Raw genomic sequence first — 22990 nt, forward strand, 5'->3', positions numbered from 1 at the left:
TTATCATTAATAGTTTTCAGCAACTGGAATATATTTACCTTGGTGAAGTTTTATGTTTCTTTTGCTGGGGGTTACTTGAACTTCTGTGGGGTTATGGTCTTTATCATTATTTTTGGCCAATATTTATGTTCTCCCTTTTTCTTCTCTCATTCCTAGGCTACCATTGCATACATTACTCAGTTTCGTATTTTTATACAGCTCACTGAAACTGTTCTTTTTTTGGTTTGTTTCCTCCATACTTTATTTTGGGTAGTCCCTATTGTTCTTTTTCAAGTTCACAGATCTTTTCCTCTGCTGTGTCTAATTTGCTCTAAATTTCATGTATTATTCATCTCTAGAATTTCTATTTACATCTTTTTTATATTTTACATTTCTTTCACTATATTCATGGTTTTCCTTATATTCAAGCATATATTTGTAACAACTTTGTTAAAATGTCTGTCATTTCTGGGTGTTTCTATTGATTGATTTTTTTTCTTTGGTTATGGGTTATATTTTGTTTTTTTGCATGTCTGGTAATTTTTTATTGGATACCGAACATTGTAATTTATACATTGTTGAATGCTGTATTTTGTTGCATTTCTTTAAAGTATTGACCTTTGTCCTGGTACACAGGAAGTTACTTGAAGATCAATTTGAATGTTTTGAGACTTGTTTTTAAGATTTATTAGGGTGAGTCCATAGTAGTTTTTATTCTAGGGCTAATTGGGCCAAACTACTAAAGCACAACTCTTCTAAAGATGGTACATAATGCCTCAGGTATTATAAGCTCTCTCTATTGTGGTTGGTGGGAACATGAACTATTCCTAGCTGAGTTCTAGGGATTGTTTGGTTTACTGCTTTCCAGTCTGTCTTTCCTTAGTCTTGCTGATTAGTACTCAATTGACTTCCTTCACCCTGCCCTATGCCAATAGTACTCAACAAATACCTCTAGCCTGCTCTGCAGCTTTCTGGACTTTTGTTTTGTTTTGTAAAAGTTCGGTCAGTGAGCAAGATTCAATAGTACTTACACTTCTACCATACATTCTGTATTTCCTCCATGCACATTCCGAGATTTCAGGAGAAGAAAAATCAGCTATTTATACATTTTTTTTGGTTCTTAGAAAAAAGATTCTTAGTTAATAAAAAAGATAATCCTGAGTAAATAACATTAATTGCTTTATTGCACTTAGAACTGTTAAGCTTACTCAAGTGAACTCTTTCTTTTAATTTATAGGTAAAGATTAAAACAGGCAACCCTTCATTTCTGCCCTGGAAATGCTTCACTTCAACAACTAATGCCACATGCCCATGTATATCGCGCGCGCGCGCACACACACACACACACACACACTCTCTCTCTCTCTACCTTCAAAATCAACGGGTGGTATATCTGCTGAAGAGGTACACAGATTACCAGGATATAAAATTTCAGAACTGGGGGGCTCCGTAGTTTAGTGATCAGCACGTCTGCCTTACATGCAGAAGGGCCTGGGTTCGTGCCCCAGGTGGAGCCATGAACCATACCCTGGGTGCACCAGACCCTGGGTGCACATGAGCATGTGGGAGACCCCCCGCCTTCAGAGATCCAGCTCTTAAGAGGAAACGGCAACATCTATATGTCAGCGGTGGGAGTGTGTATGTGGGGTAACTGAAGAGGGGGAAAAAAAATTCCAGAACTATCACTAATTCTACCAAACCCGAGGTAAAAAATATTACCACTGACAGAATAGAAAATATATTGTGAGATGTGGGGACAGAGATATGGTAGGAAAGGAGTTTTAATCAGCAGAGATCTTGTTAAGCTCAATATTAAGAGGAAAGGACTTAGAAATTGAGCACAGGCTTGCTACATTCAAGATATAAACAAATTGCCTTTAGATTACTACAACTCAGGTAGATGTTATTATTCATCTTTTATAGATGAGGAAACTCAGAGTTTAAGTTTCTCAAGGATAGAAATGTAGTAAGAAATATCATGCACTTTCCAGTACTGATTGCTACATAACTGCCTGGACAATTTGTGGGGAGTCTGGATCATGATCAATGTGTAACATACTCCCCACCCCGCTTTACTCTTCTTGGCAGTTGACTGAGAAAGTAAAATCAATTAGAAGAGAATTTCTATAAGTACTCAACCTCAAATCAACCGATCAACCCATCTATATTTGAATTTAACGTCTCTCTCTCTTTTTTCTGATAGAAGAAAATCTGTCTATGCTCCAGTTGAAGGTTAAACCGTCTCCTGTGGACTGTACCCCATGTTTTCATATACTCAAGGATATTGCTTCTGAAGATATTCATACTTTCCTTCCTCATCACATTTTCCCTTTAGACTAGATAAAAAATTTTCAATGAGTGTGTACAATCAGAATCTTATTAAACTGAAAAATAGTTTAACAAGACAATTGTAAAACAATTGTTCACAATTTTGTTTTGGTTCATTTCTGCTCAAAGCAATTGAGAGTACTATGCTTTTACTAAATCTTGTTGGGTAATTTAATCCTAGGTAATTTTAATAATCGCTAATATTTATACAGTGCTTATTCTACTAGACACTGAGCTAAACACTTCACATGCATTACTCTATTTAATCCTCAACAATCCACAACAATTCTAAAAGGGAGGCATTATTATAATCTTTATCTGACAGATAAGAAAACTGGGACTTAGAGAAGGTAAGTAACTTGTCTGAGGGAATATAGCAAATTGCACAGAGGATTCAAAACTGTCTTTAGAGTTCATATTATTAAAGTGTTACACCATATATTATGTAATCTCAACAATAATGCAGATGAAAATTTACTATATCTTTATAACATTTGCATACTTAATATCAATCAATAAATACAAAAACGAAATTAAATTGTTACAGTACCCATAATAATTTTTATCTCAATAAGCAACATAATTCACATTATTACACATTTTTAAACAGAAAAGGTTTTAGCATACAAACACCTAGGAAAGAATTCTCATTTGGTCCAATAATTTTAGAGCTAAAGTTTCTTGGCAAAAGATAGTTATCATTTTCTGTCCCTGTCCAAATTCTTAATTAAAAATAGTAATTTCAAATGGAACTTTGTCATTTTATAGTATGACAATAAACTGAGAAATCATAATGGTCAATGAAGAGTATCTACTACATCCCACGCATTATGCATAACTTTACATTTAAGAAATGGATATTAAGCAATCTTGGAGTAAAACATGAAAGAAAAACTGCTTCAAGTTTGTGCCAAGTCAATCAAACCTAAATTTGGAGAACACTGTAGTAAGATGAGACATTTATACTGGCATTTTCTTCCAATAAAAAAACCAGTGTGCCATCAGCTTGACATTTTACTTTATAAAAAGTGTTTTAGGCACTGATTCTCAAAGTTGGCTGAAGAGTGGAATCCCTTAAAAAGTTGCCTATATACCATTCCTCAAAATTTGGATTTAATTGGTAGAGGTAGGGCTTCAACGTGATTATTTTAAAACTCTCCTGGTGATTCTAATATGCAAAATACTAGCATAGAGAATTGTTCCATAATTAAAGAGGTGAGTCCGAAGAAATTTCCATGACTTGATTTCAGGGGAGTGTATTATTATTTTAAGTATTTGTTAGGTGCATCTCCCTTTATTAGAAAATAAATACTTTAAGAGATTTTGTTTTATTCATCATTGTTTTTCCATATCTGACATCATAAAAAGGCTCACAGTAGTTGCTAAATAAATACCTTTTGAATGAATACAAAATTGCCTTATACTTCTTGTATATCTCTATCTTCTAGATTCATGAACATAAGAATGCAAACATAAATGACTGAAAAAATGAATGACTGAAGAAGTTAGGATAAATGTTTAAGGCAAACCAAAGTCATAATATATATACATATTTTAAAAACACATACATATATAAATATATCAAAAGTAGAAAAAGAATATATAACAGTGCAACATTTAGCAGTTGAGTTTTCAAATAGTCTTCACATTTTTACACTTAGAATCAAAAGTAACCCTAAACAACTAATTCTTTAAGCTAATATCCATAAGCATATATGTCAATAAGTATTATTTAAAAAAAAAAAGATTTAAGATTAATCTCGACAAACATCAGTTTTTAAAATTCAAGTAAATGCAATTTTTAGCACACATCATAATAGCTTTCCATGATAGCTGTATAAAAAACAAAAGATTGTTTCTCGTTAAAATATCTGCTATTACCTATTATTATTTTTTCTTAGTTGGGATCCACTAGTTTCTTAGTCTCACATTGATAAAAACTATTTTGGCATAACCTTATAAATGTTTTATTTAGAAAAACCTAATTAATAAATAGGCTTCCTTTTTAGTAGCTGGATTCTTAGATATGGCTTCATTTACTAAAGTTCCACAAGTATTACATAATTTTTAATTCAGTTAGTATCGTATGTTACGAAACTTTGGTTTTCTTAAAATTAGCATTGGTTGCTTGATTGTAGGTTTGTCACCAAAAAGTGCTGCTTCACTTTCTGTGGTTGGAAATCTTTTCTGATATATCAATGGATATTCCTTCTGAAACTTAAAAACAAAATGAGGACTTAGAAGGTATTACCCTAGCTGAAGCCAGTGTACAACGTTTTAAAAGAATTCAATGCCTTTCTCAAAAATGTACTACAGAGATGAGTATCCTTTCAGTTTACCCTTGTTTCTACTTCTGCTTTCTCATATAGGACAGATATACTATAAGATTTCTTAGATCTCAATTAGCATTAACTTTCTAGGATTTTCTTGCTAACTCTTCCTCTGAATTCCAGGTTGTTATCTTTCCCACTGGTAAAGCCTATATAAATCACAAAGATCTAGTATATGTAATTATTTGAGTGTCTCAGACCTGGAATTGGACTTACTAAGTCATGTGGCTACTGGTTTTTGAGCTAAAAATTCTTAATGGTAATGATGAGTCACTAAAAGTTATGTGACATAATCCAAACTTTATCATTGTTTCTCCAGGCTAATCTAAACTATAAGCACATAAAACACTAAGAGTAAAGGAGTGTACCTATTATTATTATTATTATTGTTATTAAAATGTAAAGATAAAGAGTAAAACCAGGGTGGTAGTCATAGGTAACCTATATATCCAATATTTAAAATCTAAAATATTAAAATGTGAAATTAAACTCTAAATGTTAATAAATATTTACAGAATGATAAATATCTGTTCTCTTACCTGTTTTAGTTTTTTCCTTTTTTCCTTTAGAGGTAAACTCCTGTTTTTAATAATATTCTCTAAAAGTTCTGCAATTGCAGCTTGAGAGGTAGAAACTTTTTGTTCATCAAATTCTTGAGCACTAATCTGCATACAATATGAGTAAGTTGGCAAAGGAGCAATAAGTTCGGCTCCAGGATTTTTGATCTATAGTAAACAAAATGATACAGTCCAAGTTTATGAATTCTGCTCATGTTCCTCCTTGGTAGAGTGTTCTTTTGTTGGGTTTTAGTACTTATGATTTTGCCACCAAACAGTCAACATTTTAAGAAGGGTCTAAATCCCAGCTCCACAATCTACTAGCTTTGTGTGGTCTATAAAATGTTTCCGGATTAGACAAGACAGTGTATACGAAGTGCTCAGCATTGACTAAAGGTAGCCATCATTACTACTGTTAACCATGGACTACAAAACAATAACAATAAAAGTGGTATTTTAATTCATTCTAAAACATGACTGTTATAGTAATAGTTAAAGTATTCATCTACTGTTTTTGAGGTGTGGGGCATGGGCAGAGCCCTTAACATCCGTTGATGAGAAAGAAATCATGGGGGTAGTTATAATTATAAGTCAGGGCAATATTAGAATGGCATAAATAGTAAAAAAAACATGAATATATGCGCTGGTAAGCCAAAGATCGAATATAGACATCTGCTGTTTCTGGCTGCTTAGTATTCCTTCTCTCCTTCTTATAAGTTCCCCCTTCTAATCAATGTAGAATGAATCGAAGTATGGTTCTCTCTCCAACCCACTCACCCTCATCTACCGAAAGATGTGCATTTAACTTAGATTGGGCCAATCGGAGTCCATATCAAGAACTTTTAAAATTGGAGGTGGAAGGATGACTTTTTTTTTCCCCTTTGGATTACAAGCAGTAAGTCTGTAACTCAAGAGCTTTAATAAGCCATATTCCCCATCATGTGAAAGGCCATTTGTCAAATACAGGACCAAAATGGAAATAAGAGATGGAGGGATGGAAACAGTCCTATTGCTATTTGAGTCCCCAGATTCTGTCTATATTCCTGACTTCTGAGGTTATTTATGTGAGCTGATAAAGTGTCCCTTTTTGACTAGGCAAGTTTGAAATGAGTTTTCCACTTGCAACTGACTAATGTGGAGAATTTTAAGACTTATAATACGTACATGGCCCTTTTTTAAGTAGTCAAGATGTTTCTCTACTGCACTCTGTAAGTAAGAGGGTACTTGAAGAATTTCCTGATGATGATCCATTAAGAAAGAAACTAATCTTGCAGCAAGAAGCTCATCAAGATCCACTTCTTCAGAACAGCATAGCACACACCGAGAAAAAGTGTGTATCATCTGGAAACATATTAAAAGATGTGAATTTTTAAAACCTAAGGTTTTATATAAATCAGAATAAATCAGTAATTTCTGTGTAGTGTTATCTTGAACTATTGAGATTTTGTCACAATTTTATCAGTAAACACCATAGGTTCAATTAATACCATTTAGATATGTTGCTTAAAGGTTGTTAGACAACAGTGACTTACCATATTAAATTAATTCCACAAAAACACAAACCAGGAGAACATATAACACATAAACATTAGTGGTGACAAGGACGGCACCATTTATCTCTTGCAACTCTGGAAAATAGTTTTTAATGAGTATTCTATCAGTCTTTAAAAGCAATTAATACATATATTTTTCAATTCCATTGTAAGAGTCTTCAAATTCTGAAATAAATTGTTTCAAAATTCATTTACTCTCAAATTCATATTATCCATTAACTGTAAGACACACACACACACACCATCATTTTAGATTATTAAAATTCTACTTTAAGTATTTTACACATAATATATGATGAGCAAACTGAATTATTTTTTGTTATTCCTACCTGTCAGGCAGGTTTTCCCATCTCCCTCCAAGCCTTAGTCCTCAGCTTTTTATTATTCTTTCTCAGCTTTGTAGAGCTAATTTACTCTCATAGCTTCACCTACCACCTCTCCAAAAAATCTGCCTTCTGCCCTTACCTTTCTTCACCAGGCTCACATTTGCAATATTCTGTTGGATAAATTTCACTTAGATGTCCTATAATCTCAAACTCAAAAAGTGTAAAACCAAAATTATATCCTTCCTATTTATATCTCTCAAAATATGTTCCCTCACAAACTTCCTAATGCTTTTTAATGGTGCTACAGTTATACAAGAATAGCTTTCCTCTTTATATTAGGTCTAGCATTGTTAAAGACCTGTCCTTAATGAGTGGAAAAATAGAGCTTAGCTCCAGATTCCTTGCTACGAAAACCTCATAAATTGAAGCTGCATTGTGAGGAAGAGGTAGCTCTTGGGAGAGAGACTCACACACACTCACACACACACAATATTCAAGGGTTTATTTCCAATCTGTATCTGCATATAAATGCCTCTACCTTGTCCTCATATGGAACCTGAGCTGGCTTCACAGAAGTTTCTTAGAACTTCTTGCTCACAATGATGTGCCATCCTAATTCAGGTAATTCATCAAATACAACTTCTCCATTACTGCAATTTCTGAAACACTTTTAGTACACATTTATTTTCCATTAATTCTCTGCATCAGAGGTATAGTGCCCTTAAGCTTTCGACAGTGCCTACATCTTCTTTTCCTTCTCCACCAAACAGAATTGGCACGAGGCGGTATGATATGGTCTAACAATGAAGTGATTATAAGATGAGTGAAGAAGCAAAGTCCTCAGACAAGATAAAGATCAAGATATAAAAGTATAACAGACTAGGCATAAAGGATTAATACATCAACATTTTTGCTACTAGGAAAGGTTAGACTTTTAAGAGCATTTCTAACTCAAGAAATTAGGATTTTAAGACCATGTCTTCACTCAAGTAGCACATCATAGATGGTCTGCTTTTTTTTTTTTTTCTTTTTTGGTTTATGAACCAGGGCTTATTCTTTCCTTAAGAAATCAACTTACCAGTGATCTTGTACCCATTACATCATGTAGTTGAGGCATATCAACATTTTGACTCATTCGAGAAATCATGCGCATTAAAAGCTGAAGCTTTCTACGATTTGGCGGGGGAAGCAGCAAACAACATAACTGTAGTGCATCAATGGCAACCCGCTCTAAATGAGGTTGCAGCAAATCTAGAAGGCAAAGTTACCCCCCCCCCAAAAAAAATCAGTGACACTAGTTACTTTCATACAAAGAGCATATGCAATTATACAAAGAAGGCAAAATAATATTTTAGTACTTCATTTAACTATTCCTAGAAATTTCCACATTCCTGAAAAGCATGGTAAGATTCTCATTTTCTTCATAACATAACCTATTTGAGCATTAATATCCTACACTTATTACAAATAAAGTGAACCAGAATAAGCAAAAGTGAAGGAAAAGAAAGTGAAGGAAAAGAGTGTTTTAGGTAAGTAGAATAAATCTTGGTTATGCCATGACAAGAGTCTTTTATAATAAGAAACTTTCCTTTTAGAGGGGGAAAAAGCGATGTCAAAGAAAGGCCAGGTAAGCAAAACAGTTAGTAAACACTAAAAGTTAATATTACATGCATTGAATGCATCAACCTTACTTTGTGTGCCAGTCAACACAGAAGAAGCTGAAGGTAAAGAATTTTCTGAAAGTTCTATTGTACTTTTGCAGAGTCTTTTATTGATTGTGGTACTAGACTCTCCGAGTTCACCTCCCATAGCTGTTTGCACACTTGTGCTGCCTTGTCCAACATTTGGTTTCATGATAATTTCAGCCACTGGCATATTGATACAACTATTCCTTCTCGTACTACTTCTTAAAAGTAAACTCTGAGATCTACAAAGCTGTTTTGACTTGCTTTTCCCATTACATAACTCCTCTTGGTCTTGAACAGTCAAAGTAGAGGTTCTCTTAAAACCAACACAAAGTGGCTTTTGAAAACTTTCCTCTGAATGAAGATTCATTATAGATTCCTGTTTGGTCTTAGACTCTAAAAATTGTTTATTATTTTGTCCTTCTATGTTCAGAACAGATTGATGGCAGACACTGGAGACCTCTTTACTTGAACTCCCTGGTAAATCTACAATTCCTTCTAAAGAATAGCACCTTGGTTTGATGTTAGAGGCTAGGATATGCATACTACTTAAGCCTGTTAAATTATGACAGCTTCCCCCTATTCTGTCATTAGCACTGGCTCTTCTGTTTTTTACATTAACTAGCTGTATTTTCTTAGCACATTTTTCTTGAAATCCATGATGGCTTATCTGCAGTCTCTCAGTAGTATTTGATTCTTCGTTTTTGTCCTTACGAAGCAGACTGAGAAGAAGGCACTCAGTTGATTTGAAGGAATTCAAACTGTTTAAATGAAGGCTTTTTGGAGACTGTGGATCATCTTGGATTTTATGTATCCCACTGGGTCTATCTGAAACTGTGATGTAGCCACAAACAACTACCAGGAAATGAAACAAAAATTAAGATGCAACTGTATGACAGTGGACAAAAATAAAACAAAAACAATAGTAAAGTTAAAAAAAATAAAGCATCACTATAGTATATATCGTTAGTATAGTACAACAAATAGCAGTTGCTTAATTCAGAAGCCACTTAAACAGGACACATGCAACATTCAGGTACAAAGTGCAAGACTGACTAGAGGTTTTCCAATTTCTGATATCAATAACTTTAAAATTTATTTCAACAATCTAATGAACTAGATTGAGTCAAAAACATTAAATAAGTACCTGCTTGCAATCTACAACTATAAGAAAACTATTAATTATAAGATAACTGAGTATAATAAAACATATATTTGGTTTTTGTCTCTAGTACCTGGCACAGAACTCCTAAAACCTTTGGAATTTCTGGAGTGATAGAAGTCTTCTGTTATTCATAATGAGCATGTCTGAGTGCGAGTGAGTTTATGCTAATGAGGTGATTTAAAGCTGGAGTTGCTTAGGTTACAATTTTCAGCCCTACCTCACACCTCCCCTCAGAGGTTGGAGATTTAATTCAGTCACCAATGACCAATGAATTAATCAATCATGTGTATGTAAGGAAACCTCAATTAATAAGGTTAAGGGAGCTTAAGGGTTGGTGAACAGAGGGGTATGCCTGCAAGGGTGGTGTTCCTGGAGAGGGCATGGGAGCTCTGCATAACCCACACCTTCCCCTATGTATCTCTTCCATTTGTCTGTTCCTAATTTGCATCCTTTATAATAAACTGTTCATTAAGTAAAGCACTTTCCAGAGTTCTATGTTTTGCTGTAGTCAACTATTAAACCTGAGGGGTGTTGGGAGAACCCCTGAATTGGTATTAAGCCAGGTGGAAGTGTGAATAAGCCTCAGGACCCCATCTGCAGCTGGTGGCTGAAGTGAGGGCAATCTTGTGGAACTGAGCCCCTAATCTGTGGAGTCTGTGCTAATACTAGGTAGTTTGTATCAGAATTGAAGGACCTCGTCTTTAACTTGTAGAGTCTGGGCTAGCTCTGATTAGTTAGTATCAGAAATAAACTGAATTTTAGGATACCCAATTAGTGTGGAGAATTGGTATTGGAATGATATGTTTAATATACTGGAAAAAGTCTATGGCCATGCCACCCTTGACACCCCTAATCCTGTCTGATCTCAGAAGCTAAGTAGGGCCTGGCCTGGTTAGTACTTGAATGGGAGACCACCTAGGAAGGCCAGGTGCTGTAGGCATTAAAAAAAAAAAATCAATAAGGGATTGTAAGCTGACAAGATCTTTGCAATCCGTGAGGTCAACCAAGGGCTGCCTCGCCTAAAAAAATAAAAAGACAAATAGAATAAATAAATAAATGAATAAATAAATAAATAAATAATACTACAATATCAACCATAGTATTTCTAAATTTTAAAATAATTTATAGCCTGTCATCTTCATATTTACCTATACTTTTAATCTCTTGAATTAAACCCTTAATAAAATAAATTTAAATAAGTAAAAATCCATACATACCCAAAATGTTCACAAATAATTCATAATACTCGAAGGTAAGTAGAGGTTCAGGGAGATCTAGAAAATAATCTGCAATTGTTCTGAATACATCACGTTCAAATCCAACATAAGTTGGATTATTCATATCATTACTTCTTGGCCCTAAGAAATAGGAGAGAAAAAAATAAGCAAAATATATTTTATTTTAAACACATTTTAAAATATACTTATAAAAAGTATAAAACCTATTATTTCATGAAGGAGCTACGTTTAACAATAAATTCTGGCACAGTTCAAAAACTTAAAGGGTTGTACACACTCTTTCTCATTATCTTTTCTGTAGAAATCACTGTAAGCAATTACTAGCATTTTGTCTAATATTTATGTGCCTGAAAAACTGCATAGAAAGCAAAATTTGATATATATTTTAAAGGCATTAGGGAAATTTATTTTAATGGAATTTTATTGCAATTCATTTTAAAAAGCAAAGAATATTTGGATAATACAAATAATTTTTACAAACTGTCTTTTGCAAATTTATATTTTCAGGAATAAATCTTGCTTGATAAGAAGCATACCTTTAATGAGTTTAAATAATACCTTTACATTCTGTTTTACTACCTTAACATTACTGAAATACACTGTCTACTTATTAGTGTTTTCCTCAGAAATAAGACTTGATCCCAGGTTACAGATGAGGAAACTGAAGCTCAGAGTAACTTGCTCAAGATGAAGGAGTCCTTGGTGGCAAAGGTTGAATTCGAACTTAGAACAATGTAAGATAAGAACAATGCTCAGGACCTTGAGGTCCAACAACATTTATAGTATGGTCGATGGACCACATAAACAGAATCATCCAATGTTTCTATTAAAAATATAGCGTCCTCTACACAGACCAGAATCTACGGAAGAGAAGCTTGGATTACTAGCCTAGAAATGTTTGCTTCTGCTTCACTAATTTAGTTGTTTCCAAACACTGATCTGGGCATCTTTGCCATAAGAATCTTCTGAGGCATAGTTAAAAAAAAAAAAAAAAAAAAAATTCCTGACATGTTGAATCAACTGAATTAGAATCTTTGGCGAGTTTCCCTAGTGACTGTGATATGCATTCAGGTTTGAGAGTTACTATGCTATCTTTCAAGTTAAAATCTGTTTTCCCAAATCTAAATGATCTTACTTCTCTGTCTCTAAACTTTTGTTATAGCCCCACAAGTGTGAGCTGAAAAAGGATTAAAGCAAATAAATGACATACACACATACTTAATGGCTTTAAGTCTAATATGGGTTTTATGTAGAACAAAATAAACATTTTTCTACAGAGGATATAAAAAAGTACTCTTAATACGCAGAATAAAAATCTTAAAAGTCATTAGAAAGTCTTGTCTGACAGAAAATACTTTACTGGAATTATAAATATAGAATTTATAGTTAGAGAATCTAGCTTTGAAAACATAGCTCCCATATTAGAAAGAAGACTTTCTAAGCCTCAGTTTTTCCTCTAGAAAAAAGATATAGTATACTGATCACTGATTCTTACATGTCACAGGATTACTATGGTGGGTTAAATAACAAGAAAAGTCTTAATACTTCTTCTGGCTAGATATATTGTCATTAAAGTGGAATCCGGTTACCTATATCTTTGGTATCATTTAGGTATAACATGGACTGGGATGAAAGTCACAAATCCCTAAAGATGAGGCATTAGAGCAATCCTTGGAAATATGCTTATCTGAGTTTGTTAACCATTAGCAAAGGATGAGAGAGGGCAGTTAGGTAGGGGAAAAGTTTGAGAAAATAAAAAATCTTAAGTTTATGATCAAGATCTTTACCTTGATTTAATAAATAAAATCTTTCTGTAACTTATATTATTTACTTTATTGCTATTCATTCTGTTATTTTGTCATATTGACACCCAGTGGACAACAAGGGAATATATACTTATCTTGAACATTAATAAAATACTAATTTTATAAGAACTAGAAAAATACTTTTGTAACAAAATTATTAAAATATAATTTAACTTTTGATGATTTGAAAACACATACTTCTGCATATCTTAAAAATTGATTTTGAAAGCAATTAGGGTTTTGTATTTGAATTAGGGCCTTAAATTATAAAAAAATCAATAATCGATCACTGGGAAGCTTGATGAACAAAAAGCTAAAAAATAATTTGCTGATTTGTAACATAATTTTTCATAAAAATACCACTAATATATCCTATAGAGTTAAAGCATGTCATGAAGCACCTGAATGTTGAAGCCATGTATATACATTTATTGGCAAGGAGTATAAAGTAGATTTCATGAGACTTCATTTCTGAATGAAGATTTCCACTTCTAAGAGCTTTACTTACAAGCTGCTATTTGAACTCTCTGGGCCTCACTGAAGCAACTGATGTAGATTATACCTAAAAATCCTTTGAGACCCTCTAGCCTATAATTTTATGATATATGAGAACTGAGCCACAAATGATGTGCTTGAATTATAAAAATCACCACTTGCAAAGAAAAAGGGCTCTATAATATACTCGACATGTAAAGAAATGTAATCAGTTCTAGATTTTCATTTAAACATCAAGGGAAATAATGTATTTTAATTTTATCAATACTTTAATAAGTCATTTAAAAAATTTTCTCAGTTCTTGTTAAACAGTATCAACATACTACACACACACACACACACACACACACACACACACACACACACTTTAACTTACAGTTTGCTAGGCACTTCATGGCAGATAATACCCAATGAGGAAGGTCATCTAGGCACATACAAAAAAATAAGATTGTTTAGGAAATCACATTTTTATGACAGTATATTTAAAGCTTAGCATTTATTATATGTAATTATATGCATGTATGAATATATGTTATATATATGTATTATTACATGTTTATAAGACATAAGGCCAAGGCAATAGTTTAAGATACAAGTGTAAAAAGTTATAAAGATCTTGAGTTTGACTCTTGTTACAATACATAAAACAATTAGCTACTGCTAAATCAAGGATTAATTATTTTTGGGGAAATGGTTTGGAAATAAATTAACATTTATCTTTATCCACTACCACCATCTTTTCTTTATCCTCATTTCTGTTCTGACTATATCTATGCTATTGGATTATTACCGATTTGAGTGAAATCTGATTGAAACAAGCTATATTTAAATATAGGGTACTTTCACAATGAAGCTTGCTTCAAATAATTACCTCTAATGGAAATATGTTGCATAAAATCTAGCATTTTGATACAAACACAAAAACTACACATATACTTGACTTGAAAAGTTTATAGTTATGAAGAATAGAAAGCTTGGATGAGAGCATATATTGTTAATTATTTGAGGTAATGAAAAATGGAAATGGTATAAAGCCATTATAAAACATATACAAAGCATATACAACATAATTCTTAAGTTTTGACATTTACTATTTGTTCCTACAATTAAAACCTCAAAGTTCTTGCCCACACAAAAAAACTGAAAGTAATGTATGTCAATTAATTCTACAGACAGCAACTGATTACAAAAAAAATGACTCAACATTTTGAGATTGATATATTTTTTATAATCTAAGTTTTCTAATATATTTGGCTTGAATGATTTCTCTGATTTTCCCATCTTATATCTAATATCAATATATTATATAAATATATAATAATTATAAGATAAAAAATGATATATATATCAAGCCAGTGATCTTTAGAATATTGGTCATGAGAGTTTGAGGTTATTTTATTGTTACTTTGGTTTTATCTATGTCTTGATCCTTTTAAATTTATATATAACTACTCGTGTAAGTTCCATGAAGGGATGGACCATTTCCTTCTTTCTTGTTCATCACTAAATCTTTAGCACAATGACTGGCACATTATAGGTCTTCAATAAAATGTGGTTAATCGATAGCTTTAATTATATTTATATATGTTTTGGATGTTTAATTGTGCCATTTTTTAAAATATCGAGACTATCTTACGAGCTAAAATAATAATATGTATAATATTCACTTAAAAATCATTCCACTGTGATTGCTAAAGCACTTATGATAAAACAATAGTCTCCCTGATGTCCTCCCAATTAAAAGTATTCTGCTTTCTACACTGTGGTCTCTATGTATTTCCACAATAGTTACAAAAGTTGTTAGCAAGTTTAAAAAGATTTCAGCTTCTTTTATTGATACCAACCTGATTTGTCTTGAAGTATAACTACTCCACGTTTACTTGTATTGGTTATGTTGTACATTACATATTGAGGGATTACTTGTTTTGGATTTATGACTTCTTCTAGGGATGACACACCTAAAATGGTTTGCAGGCTAAATAGAAGAAAGAATATAAACTTTTTTACCCCATAAAATAAGTAGAATAGAATATAAATGAGTTTGACTGGCAAACAAAGCCCTCAGAATATTTATTTTTCTGACACCAAGCTTTGAAGGCTTATATTTAGTATTCACTTTCAAATAACCTTTGAAAGATTCCCATATAGACCTCAAACTATAGCTATAACTTTGATTCAAAAAAAGACAAATGACACTGAAAACATTCTATTTCTACTGTACTAGAACTATAGCAAGAACATTTATTAAATTTTAAGCTTTGGCAACTAATCTGTTTTTTTTTTTCTCGTGTATATCTTGCCGAAAATGTCAAATTAACATTCTAAACATCTCTGGAACTTGGTTATAGCTTAGTTTTAGCTTACTAGATCAGAATAATATATCTCCAAACTTCTTCAACATCTTTCTGGCTTATTTCTCTATTATCAATAGAGTTTTCTTGATCTTCATTGATTACTTCACTGTTCATGTGTTCTATATTTTCCTGAAAAAAAGAATTACTTTGGTTTAATATATTATGTTCAAATTAAGGAAATACTGACACCGTTTTTAATATTTAGTAATTCTATTTCTATCAGTCCATTGTGGAGCTATAAGGTGTTACCTGAAGAAATAATGTAACATATTGTAATAAAGCTTTTGGTTTTGCATCTGCCCCTACCACCCCCTCAAATCACTAAAATAAAATATCCTTATATCATTACTGTTTCAAGTATGTCTCATTACTATTTTTATTATTGTTTATATAGGTTCCAAACAAATTTACACATACATTCTTAGAATATAAAGTAGGTTAAGATATTTCAAGCATTGGCTTCAAATATTAACAAATCGTTTACTTTTCATGGTTCTATTTTTAAGCACATGGTAATTATATTTAGACTAGTGATTAGTAAAAAAGATGTTTTACCTGAGATAATTGTAATCCATGTGTTTTAGGAGTTCTACGAGATAAGTTTCGTAATTTAAAAATACTGTCTTTATCTTTGGAAAAGTTCTCTATGCTGTTTTTTCTCAATTCCGGGTGCCTTCGTGGAAGGGTTTTAAGGGGTGAATTTGAAGGAAATCTGGTTTAAGAATAATATGCAGTTAAATAATGTGAAATCAGAAACAAACTTTTAGTGTCTATCTTAAAAATCACCCAAAAAAGTGGATTTATTATTTACATTACCAAGGAATGAACATTCTACATAAATCTATTATCCCGTTAAACCTGTTAAAAATTTTGAGTTTCCTGCTTTCTTTAGTACACTGTGCATATTTTGTTTATTTCTGGATAATTCAGTGTTATTATTAGAATCGAATCTGTTGTAGAGAAATCACTTACATACAAAATGTTACATTTTCTAAATTTCTTTTATGAGTTATCTGATTTGTTTATATTGTTTGCTCTTTGTTTGACTGTGATTGTTCTAATTCCCAGAACTTGGTCTCTGCTACTTTTTTTGATTATGTTTCTTTCATTTTAATATAAATTATTTCAAAGATACAAAAAAGTATAGAAAATACAAAACATCTATGTATGTAACCATTAACCAATGCAATTAACATTTTATCAAAGACTTCATTATCTTTTTTTTTTTTAATGAGAAATTCTTTGCTTATTCTATTTCTTTTTCTCTTCCTAAGGGAAATCACTAATCTTTATTGTTCATGTTTTTATACTTTTATGCATGTTTTTAGTGACCTCGGGAATTCTTTCTTGTTCTACTATCCTAAAAATATTTTCTTATATTCTCTCGTAAAAATTTTATTTTCATATATACGTGTGTGATCCATATGTAAGTTATACCAAGTTCCCATTTCTGTATGGGTTTGTATTCTCAGTACTTGTTTTAATTTAAGCCCATACGTATATTAGTTAAGGCAATTCTTCCCTCTTTGTTCTTTAAAATTATCTTGGACCTTTACATTACTATACAAACTTCAGAATCTGTTTGTCAAATTCTATAAAAATTATATAGTGCTTTTGAATGATAATGTACAAAATTTATCAATTTGGGAAGAAGTGACTTATTTATGATACTAAGTCTTCTTATTCATGAACAAGATATCCTTCTCCAATTATCTTTAATTTAAAAGTTTCCCTAGTAAGGTCTTACACATTTTTGTTAAAATTTATTTTAAGTATTTTATACTTTATTTACTATTGTTAAAGACTAGAGGCAGAGGAACTAGTTGAAGAGTTACGCAGAATTCCAGGTAAGAGAGAATAATGGTCTAACAAAAAGACAGATTAGAGAACTACTGAGGCAACACAATAGAAATGGTTTAATTAAATCATATTAAAGGGGAGGAAAATGGGAAACAATCAAGGCAACTACAGGGAAGACAGTGCCATTCATTCAGATATGGATATAAAAAGACAAAAGTTAGGTTAAGAGATGATATTGATTATCTATATGCTATATATTAGAAGACTCTCTAATAGGCAAAAATGGTTCTAAAGCTCTCAGGAGAGATACTTGGATTGGAAGTTGGAAAGTCATAAGAAAAGTAGGTGAAGATATGGCAGGAGATTACCCATGGAAAGAGGTGAAATGAAGACAAGTCTAGGAGGACCTTGAGGACCAGTAACAACTACAGGCTGAGCAGCAGCAAAGGAGCCAACGAAGGTTACTAAGGAGTAGTTGAGAGAGGAAAATTTCTAGAGTGTTATGTAAAATGAACTATTCGTATGCTTGTTTTGGTTTACTTATATGGCATAAATCATCTGTGATAACATAGGCAAGAATCAATTTCTAAGACATTCCATTTGAAAAGTACCAGTTCTGTAGAGAAAAAAAAAAAAGCATAGATATTAGAATCCGAAGACCGAATTTAATGGAAATAAAACAAAGAACCCTGTGTGCATGAGAGAAAAAGCAATTATGTGGCCATAGGGGTTCAGAAAGGCTTCACAGAAGAGGATACAATAGAGTCTGACAAATGGGTATAGTGTTTCAAAGTAGAAGAGCAGATTACATACACAGTGAACATGCTTTGTTGAAGTATGGTCTCAGCTTCCTTAACTGTGAAAAGGAGCTAAAACCTACCCTGCTTTGCTACTCCAGGGATTAAATAAGAGCATATAAATCATAAAGCAGGGCCTCTGGTACATAAATACTTAATAGTCTCTTTAACCTGTATACTTCATCTGTTATTTATTATATAAAGTTTGGTATTATTTATTTATCATGAGTATTCTTAGATTATATAAGATTATATGTTACTTGAAGGCAAAGACCCATGAAAATTTGTCTTGTAATTCTTGAATCTACGAAACTAAAGTTTAATATTGATCTGTCTTTGAAATGTTATAGTTTTCTGAATATGCAGAAGGAATAATATCGCTTTCCTCTTAATTCCCTATTTGGTGATATGTACTACTTAACATTTATAAGTTTGAATTGTGTAGCTATTAACTTTAACTTCTAACAGGTTTTAATTGGACTAAAAGTAGTACAGGTCTCTACAAAAACATTACTTCTGAAGAAACTGCCGTTTTAGTAAAAGTATAATATCTTCACCTACTTTTCTTATGACTTATCGTTAAGTGATTTAGTTGTGTAGTTAGTTCTTTGTTCAGTACCTGAATAGCTGACTGTTGTCATCAAGATTTTCTGATCCCCATCTGCCTTTGATATCTTCAATTACATGATTCTTAAGAAATTTTCTCAGTAGTTGGATAGTCTGTTGCCTTGTAACTTCAGGACCAAAATTGCTATTATTTCTTAATAGGTCATAAAGCCAATCTACTGCTTCTCCTGCTGTAAAACAATTGCCATATTTTTTAAAGTGTTGCCTATGTTTTCTTAGAGGCATTCCTGCTCGAAAAGATGTGGTAACTTCATTCCACTACAAAGAGAAAAAAATTATTTTTTTAAAAAAATTAAAGAACAAACATAAAATCTTTTACTGATTTGCAATAGACAAAATTCTTTCATTCACATATGATTACATCATAAAAACTCATGAAGAAATCATTCATATTACTTGTGCTATAGAAAATTGATATACTAATTTATTTTGATTAATTCTACTATTGTAATAATAATTCTATGTAAAAGTTGTTGACTAAAAGCACTTCATTGGCTGATTGTCTTCTTTAGGAAACCTAGGAATAATGAAGAACTGCAATGAAACTGGTTGTAGTCCTCAATAGAGAAAGCGTTCATTCCTGTTTCTTTAAATCTCAACTAATATTAATTAGTTAGCATTTGTGTCAGACATTATGCTTTACATTCATTATTGCACTTTAATTCTCACAATTCTGTGAATCAGTATTATTATCCCATTTTTAGATGAGGAATATGAAGCACTGAGAACTTTAGTAATTTGACCAAGGTTGCACAGCTAAGTGATGAACTCTTCAAACACAAGATTTGATTGACTCTAGAACTCGTACTAGTAACTGCTATGCTGGCCAAAAAAAACTTATGCTGGCAGTAGTTTCACTGGTAAAATACCTTTAATATTAAAATCGTTTATGTATTTACTATAGTATCTCTTATGTGAAGACTCCAATAGTGAACACAGAACAAATGAGGTAAGTTAACTCCAACTAAGCCACTGCTACTTATGTTACCACCTATCTGACCTATGTGGCCCCAACATCACAAAGCAAAATTTAACGTCCGAAAACACAATAACTGTATAATTTTCTTCCCACACCACCACATTTCATATATTAATTACTCAAGAAATATATTGAGCAGCAATTTATCCAGAGGATAAGATATTTTATATTCTACAAATTATAACATTTTCACATGCAGTACCATCTCGGAAAATCTCTAAGGGTGGGCATGTATTATCAGGCCTATTTTACCAATGTGGAAACTGAGGCTCACAGAAGTTAAGTGGCTCTCCTAATGTCACATGATCAGTGGCACAGGTCACGGATGAAGATCTAAATGCGGGAGACACTGGATCCAAGTACAAAACCAGTGACTACCAACAGTGGTTCCTGATAGGTACCTCAAATATTCTGGGTTTAGTTTTGAAATAGCTGTTACCTAAGTGGCATTCGGTTGGTCCACCCTACATTAAATTCTGCAGGGCCAGCCAAACGAAGCTGTCACATTCGCGTTTGCCCCAGTCTGATCCTACAAAGCACTGGAACTCATTCTAAATTCTTCTCGAATCCTGATTGGGTTAGAAGATCAGGCATAAGTGCGGCTAAACTCGGAATATTCTGTGGAGTTACAGGGGACGCCGACAACACGCGGAACAGGAGCCGCCTAACAAGGAATGAGCATGATGCACCTTCGCGGGGCGCCCGGAGCAAAGGCGAGGGGCAGAACAGACTCGTTCCGCAAAGGTCCCGCGATATCAGTTAATTCCTTTCAATCTCCTTTTCGGGGAACCAAGAGAATGTGGGATCCATCCCTCCGCCCAAGGTAAAACTCGAACGGTCTCACGTAAAAGTGGTGGCAGCCATCACCCCGGCTGGCTAGCCTCGTCGTTCTGCGCTGTCTTACCAGCTTAGTGGCCCGATAAGGCCCAGGAGGCACACTCCGAGTCTCCATTCTGCCCACTGGGCCTGGAGGCCTCTCAGTGCCCGGTGCTGTGCATGACCGCGGAAAGCTACACTCCGACCTCTGTTCAGATGTCCGCGTAGCTCTGCATAACTGTCGGCCCCCGCCGCGGATTTGAATACCACAGAAGCAAAGCTGATTGGCTACGCCGTAGAGTCACGTGACACGCCACCGCCCAGCTGCATTCGGCGTGGGCGGTGGAGACTCCCTCGGCAATGGCTCGCGGCGCTGGTGGCTGGCACCGGCAGGTCTGCGCGGGGGCCGGGCTGGTGAGACAGGTTCCCGGCCTCGCCCGGCTTCCCTGGAGCTGCTTCTCCCTCTTGCGGTCGTTGACGAGGCGGAGTCAAGTTTCCACACTCAGAATGGGTGAGACGGTTTAGTCCCAGACTTGATTGTTTGGAGTTCAGCTTTGGTTAAGGGAATATGAAATTTGAAAAGAAAAAAACCCAAGCCTTTTTTGCCTGGTCCTAAAGGATCTTTAACAGTGCTCAGCATGTAGAACAACGCATCCCTGGGGCGTAGCTTTTACCTGACAAAGCCCCTGGTTCTGCTTTTATAAAGCTTCTTTGGTGTTTGTTGCAGCGCTGTCACTCTCGTACATTTTAGAGGGTGCCATCATTTAGTTCTCCCCAGTGCAAAAATGTAGGTTAAACTCCCCTAAATTTGGTAGTAAAATGAAGCATGAGTAGATTTCCGTAAGTGCACACAGTAAGAGGTTTGGGAAAGGTTCCATAAAACTTGCCAAATCCCTTCTCTTAAGAAAATATACCATATCTTTATAAGAATCCTGGTTATGTTTTAATCATGATTATACACTTATGGGAATTTAGAAATCCGCAATTTTTCAAATGACAACAGAAATCTCATTTTTTTCCAAGTGACAAAAATTAAGTTTCGAGCTTTGAAGAGACTTGCCCAAAGTCTTAGGTCCTGTTAGCAGAGCTCAGACTTAATAATTGTGATGAATTCTCTATCATCAGTTTGAAACAATTTGATGCTAAGAGTCCCTTAGTACAGAAGATTGAAAGGTTGGTTACCTGAGTGATATGAAGCTGTGGAAGAATTAATTTGGAAATTAAGTAGTAGTTTGAGAGGTTATGATTTAGTAAAAAGAAGAGGTAAGAGAAAATGTTCTAGGGAAGAGTGTTAATAGTTGTCTGCACTGTGTGGCATGAAATTAGTTTTCCACCTTCTGTGTTCTAGCTGGGCTAAATTTATATGAGACAGATTAACAGGAGAAAATGTCCAAAATTTATTACAGATGTATATGCTTGGGTGCCATAAGAATATGAGACCCATGGAAGCGTTGGGCAGTTGAGACTTATGTGCCATTTTGGACAAAGGCAGGGGTCTGGGATTTCAAAGGTAAAGTAGGCAATTAGCAGGTAGATGAGGAAGAGCAAACATGTAAATTCTTCCTGGGCCACCTAGAAACAACGGTACACAGAAGGAATTTCAACAAACAGGCCTTGCTAGATTTCCCCCGTTCTGCCATATTTAGTTTATGTTATGATGCAAAGATGATGATTTCTTCCTTTAAGTAGGATTTTCTACCTGAATTCCTTTAGGCAAGTAAGAGAAGGAGGGTCAAGGGTTCTTTTGGAGTCTTTTGTTTCTTAATAACCAGCTTAAATCAATATCAAAGGCATGTTTTGGGTTGGCAATATTTTGGTCCCTCTCTGTGTAGTTTGCCTTAGCTTTCGAATTTAAGATGTAGATACATCTATCTTCTGATCAAGATCAATGGATAAAGCACTTAATAAACACCAACAATGATTTTAATTTTACATTCGAGTTAAGGAAAAGAAGTACAGTGATAGATGTTACAAAATAGTTTTAACTCTTATCCAGCTTTATGACACATTGTCTGTCCTAGTGTTCTTTTCTTTTGCTTCCCATTTCCCTTAAGAATAAAATGGAGATGAGAATGTGGAAGCCAGAATTTATTTTATATTTTTGCCCAGCTCCCTAGTTGAAAATTATCTCATATACAGACTTTCATATGAGTAGT

At 33.6% G+C, this 22990-nt stretch overlaps 1 protein-coding gene and 1 pseudogene across 2 annotated transcripts; one reads left to right on the forward strand and one right to left on the reverse strand.

Moving 5' to 3' along the window:
- Positions 1–2708: 2708 nt before the first annotated feature.
- DEPDC1 (DEP domain containing 1) lies at positions 2709–21079 on the reverse strand. 2 transcript variants are annotated; one of them, XM_016164533.2, is made up of 12 exons: positions 20923–21079; positions 19032–19297; positions 16371–16527; positions 15826–15944; positions 15306–15436; positions 13838–13885; positions 11141–11281; positions 8765–9613; positions 8152–8324; positions 6359–6535; positions 5177–5362; positions 2709–4524 (listed from the first exon to the last, which is right to left on the reverse strand). In XM_016164533.2, exons 1-12 carry the CDS (start codon positions 20968–20970, stop codon positions 4384–4386), a joined length of 2436 nt encoding a protein of 811 aa, XP_016020019.2. In that variant the 5' UTR covers positions 20971–21079; the 3' UTR covers positions 2709–4383. The 2 variants fall into 2 exon arrangements, with proteins under 2 accessions (XP_016020019.2, XP_016020020.2); XM_016164534.2 differs by lacking the exon at positions 8765–9613.
- Positions 10745–10863, forward strand: LOC118606813 (annotated as a pseudogene).
- Positions 21080–22990: the final 1911 nt, after the last annotated feature.

Source organism: Rousettus aegyptiacus, unplaced genomic scaffold, assembly GCF_014176215.1.
Source record: "Rousettus aegyptiacus isolate mRouAeg1 unplaced genomic scaffold, mRouAeg1.p scaffold_m13_p_1, whole genome shotgun sequence".
Taxonomy (NCBI): domain Eukaryota; kingdom Metazoa; phylum Chordata; class Mammalia; order Chiroptera; family Pteropodidae; genus Rousettus; species Rousettus aegyptiacus.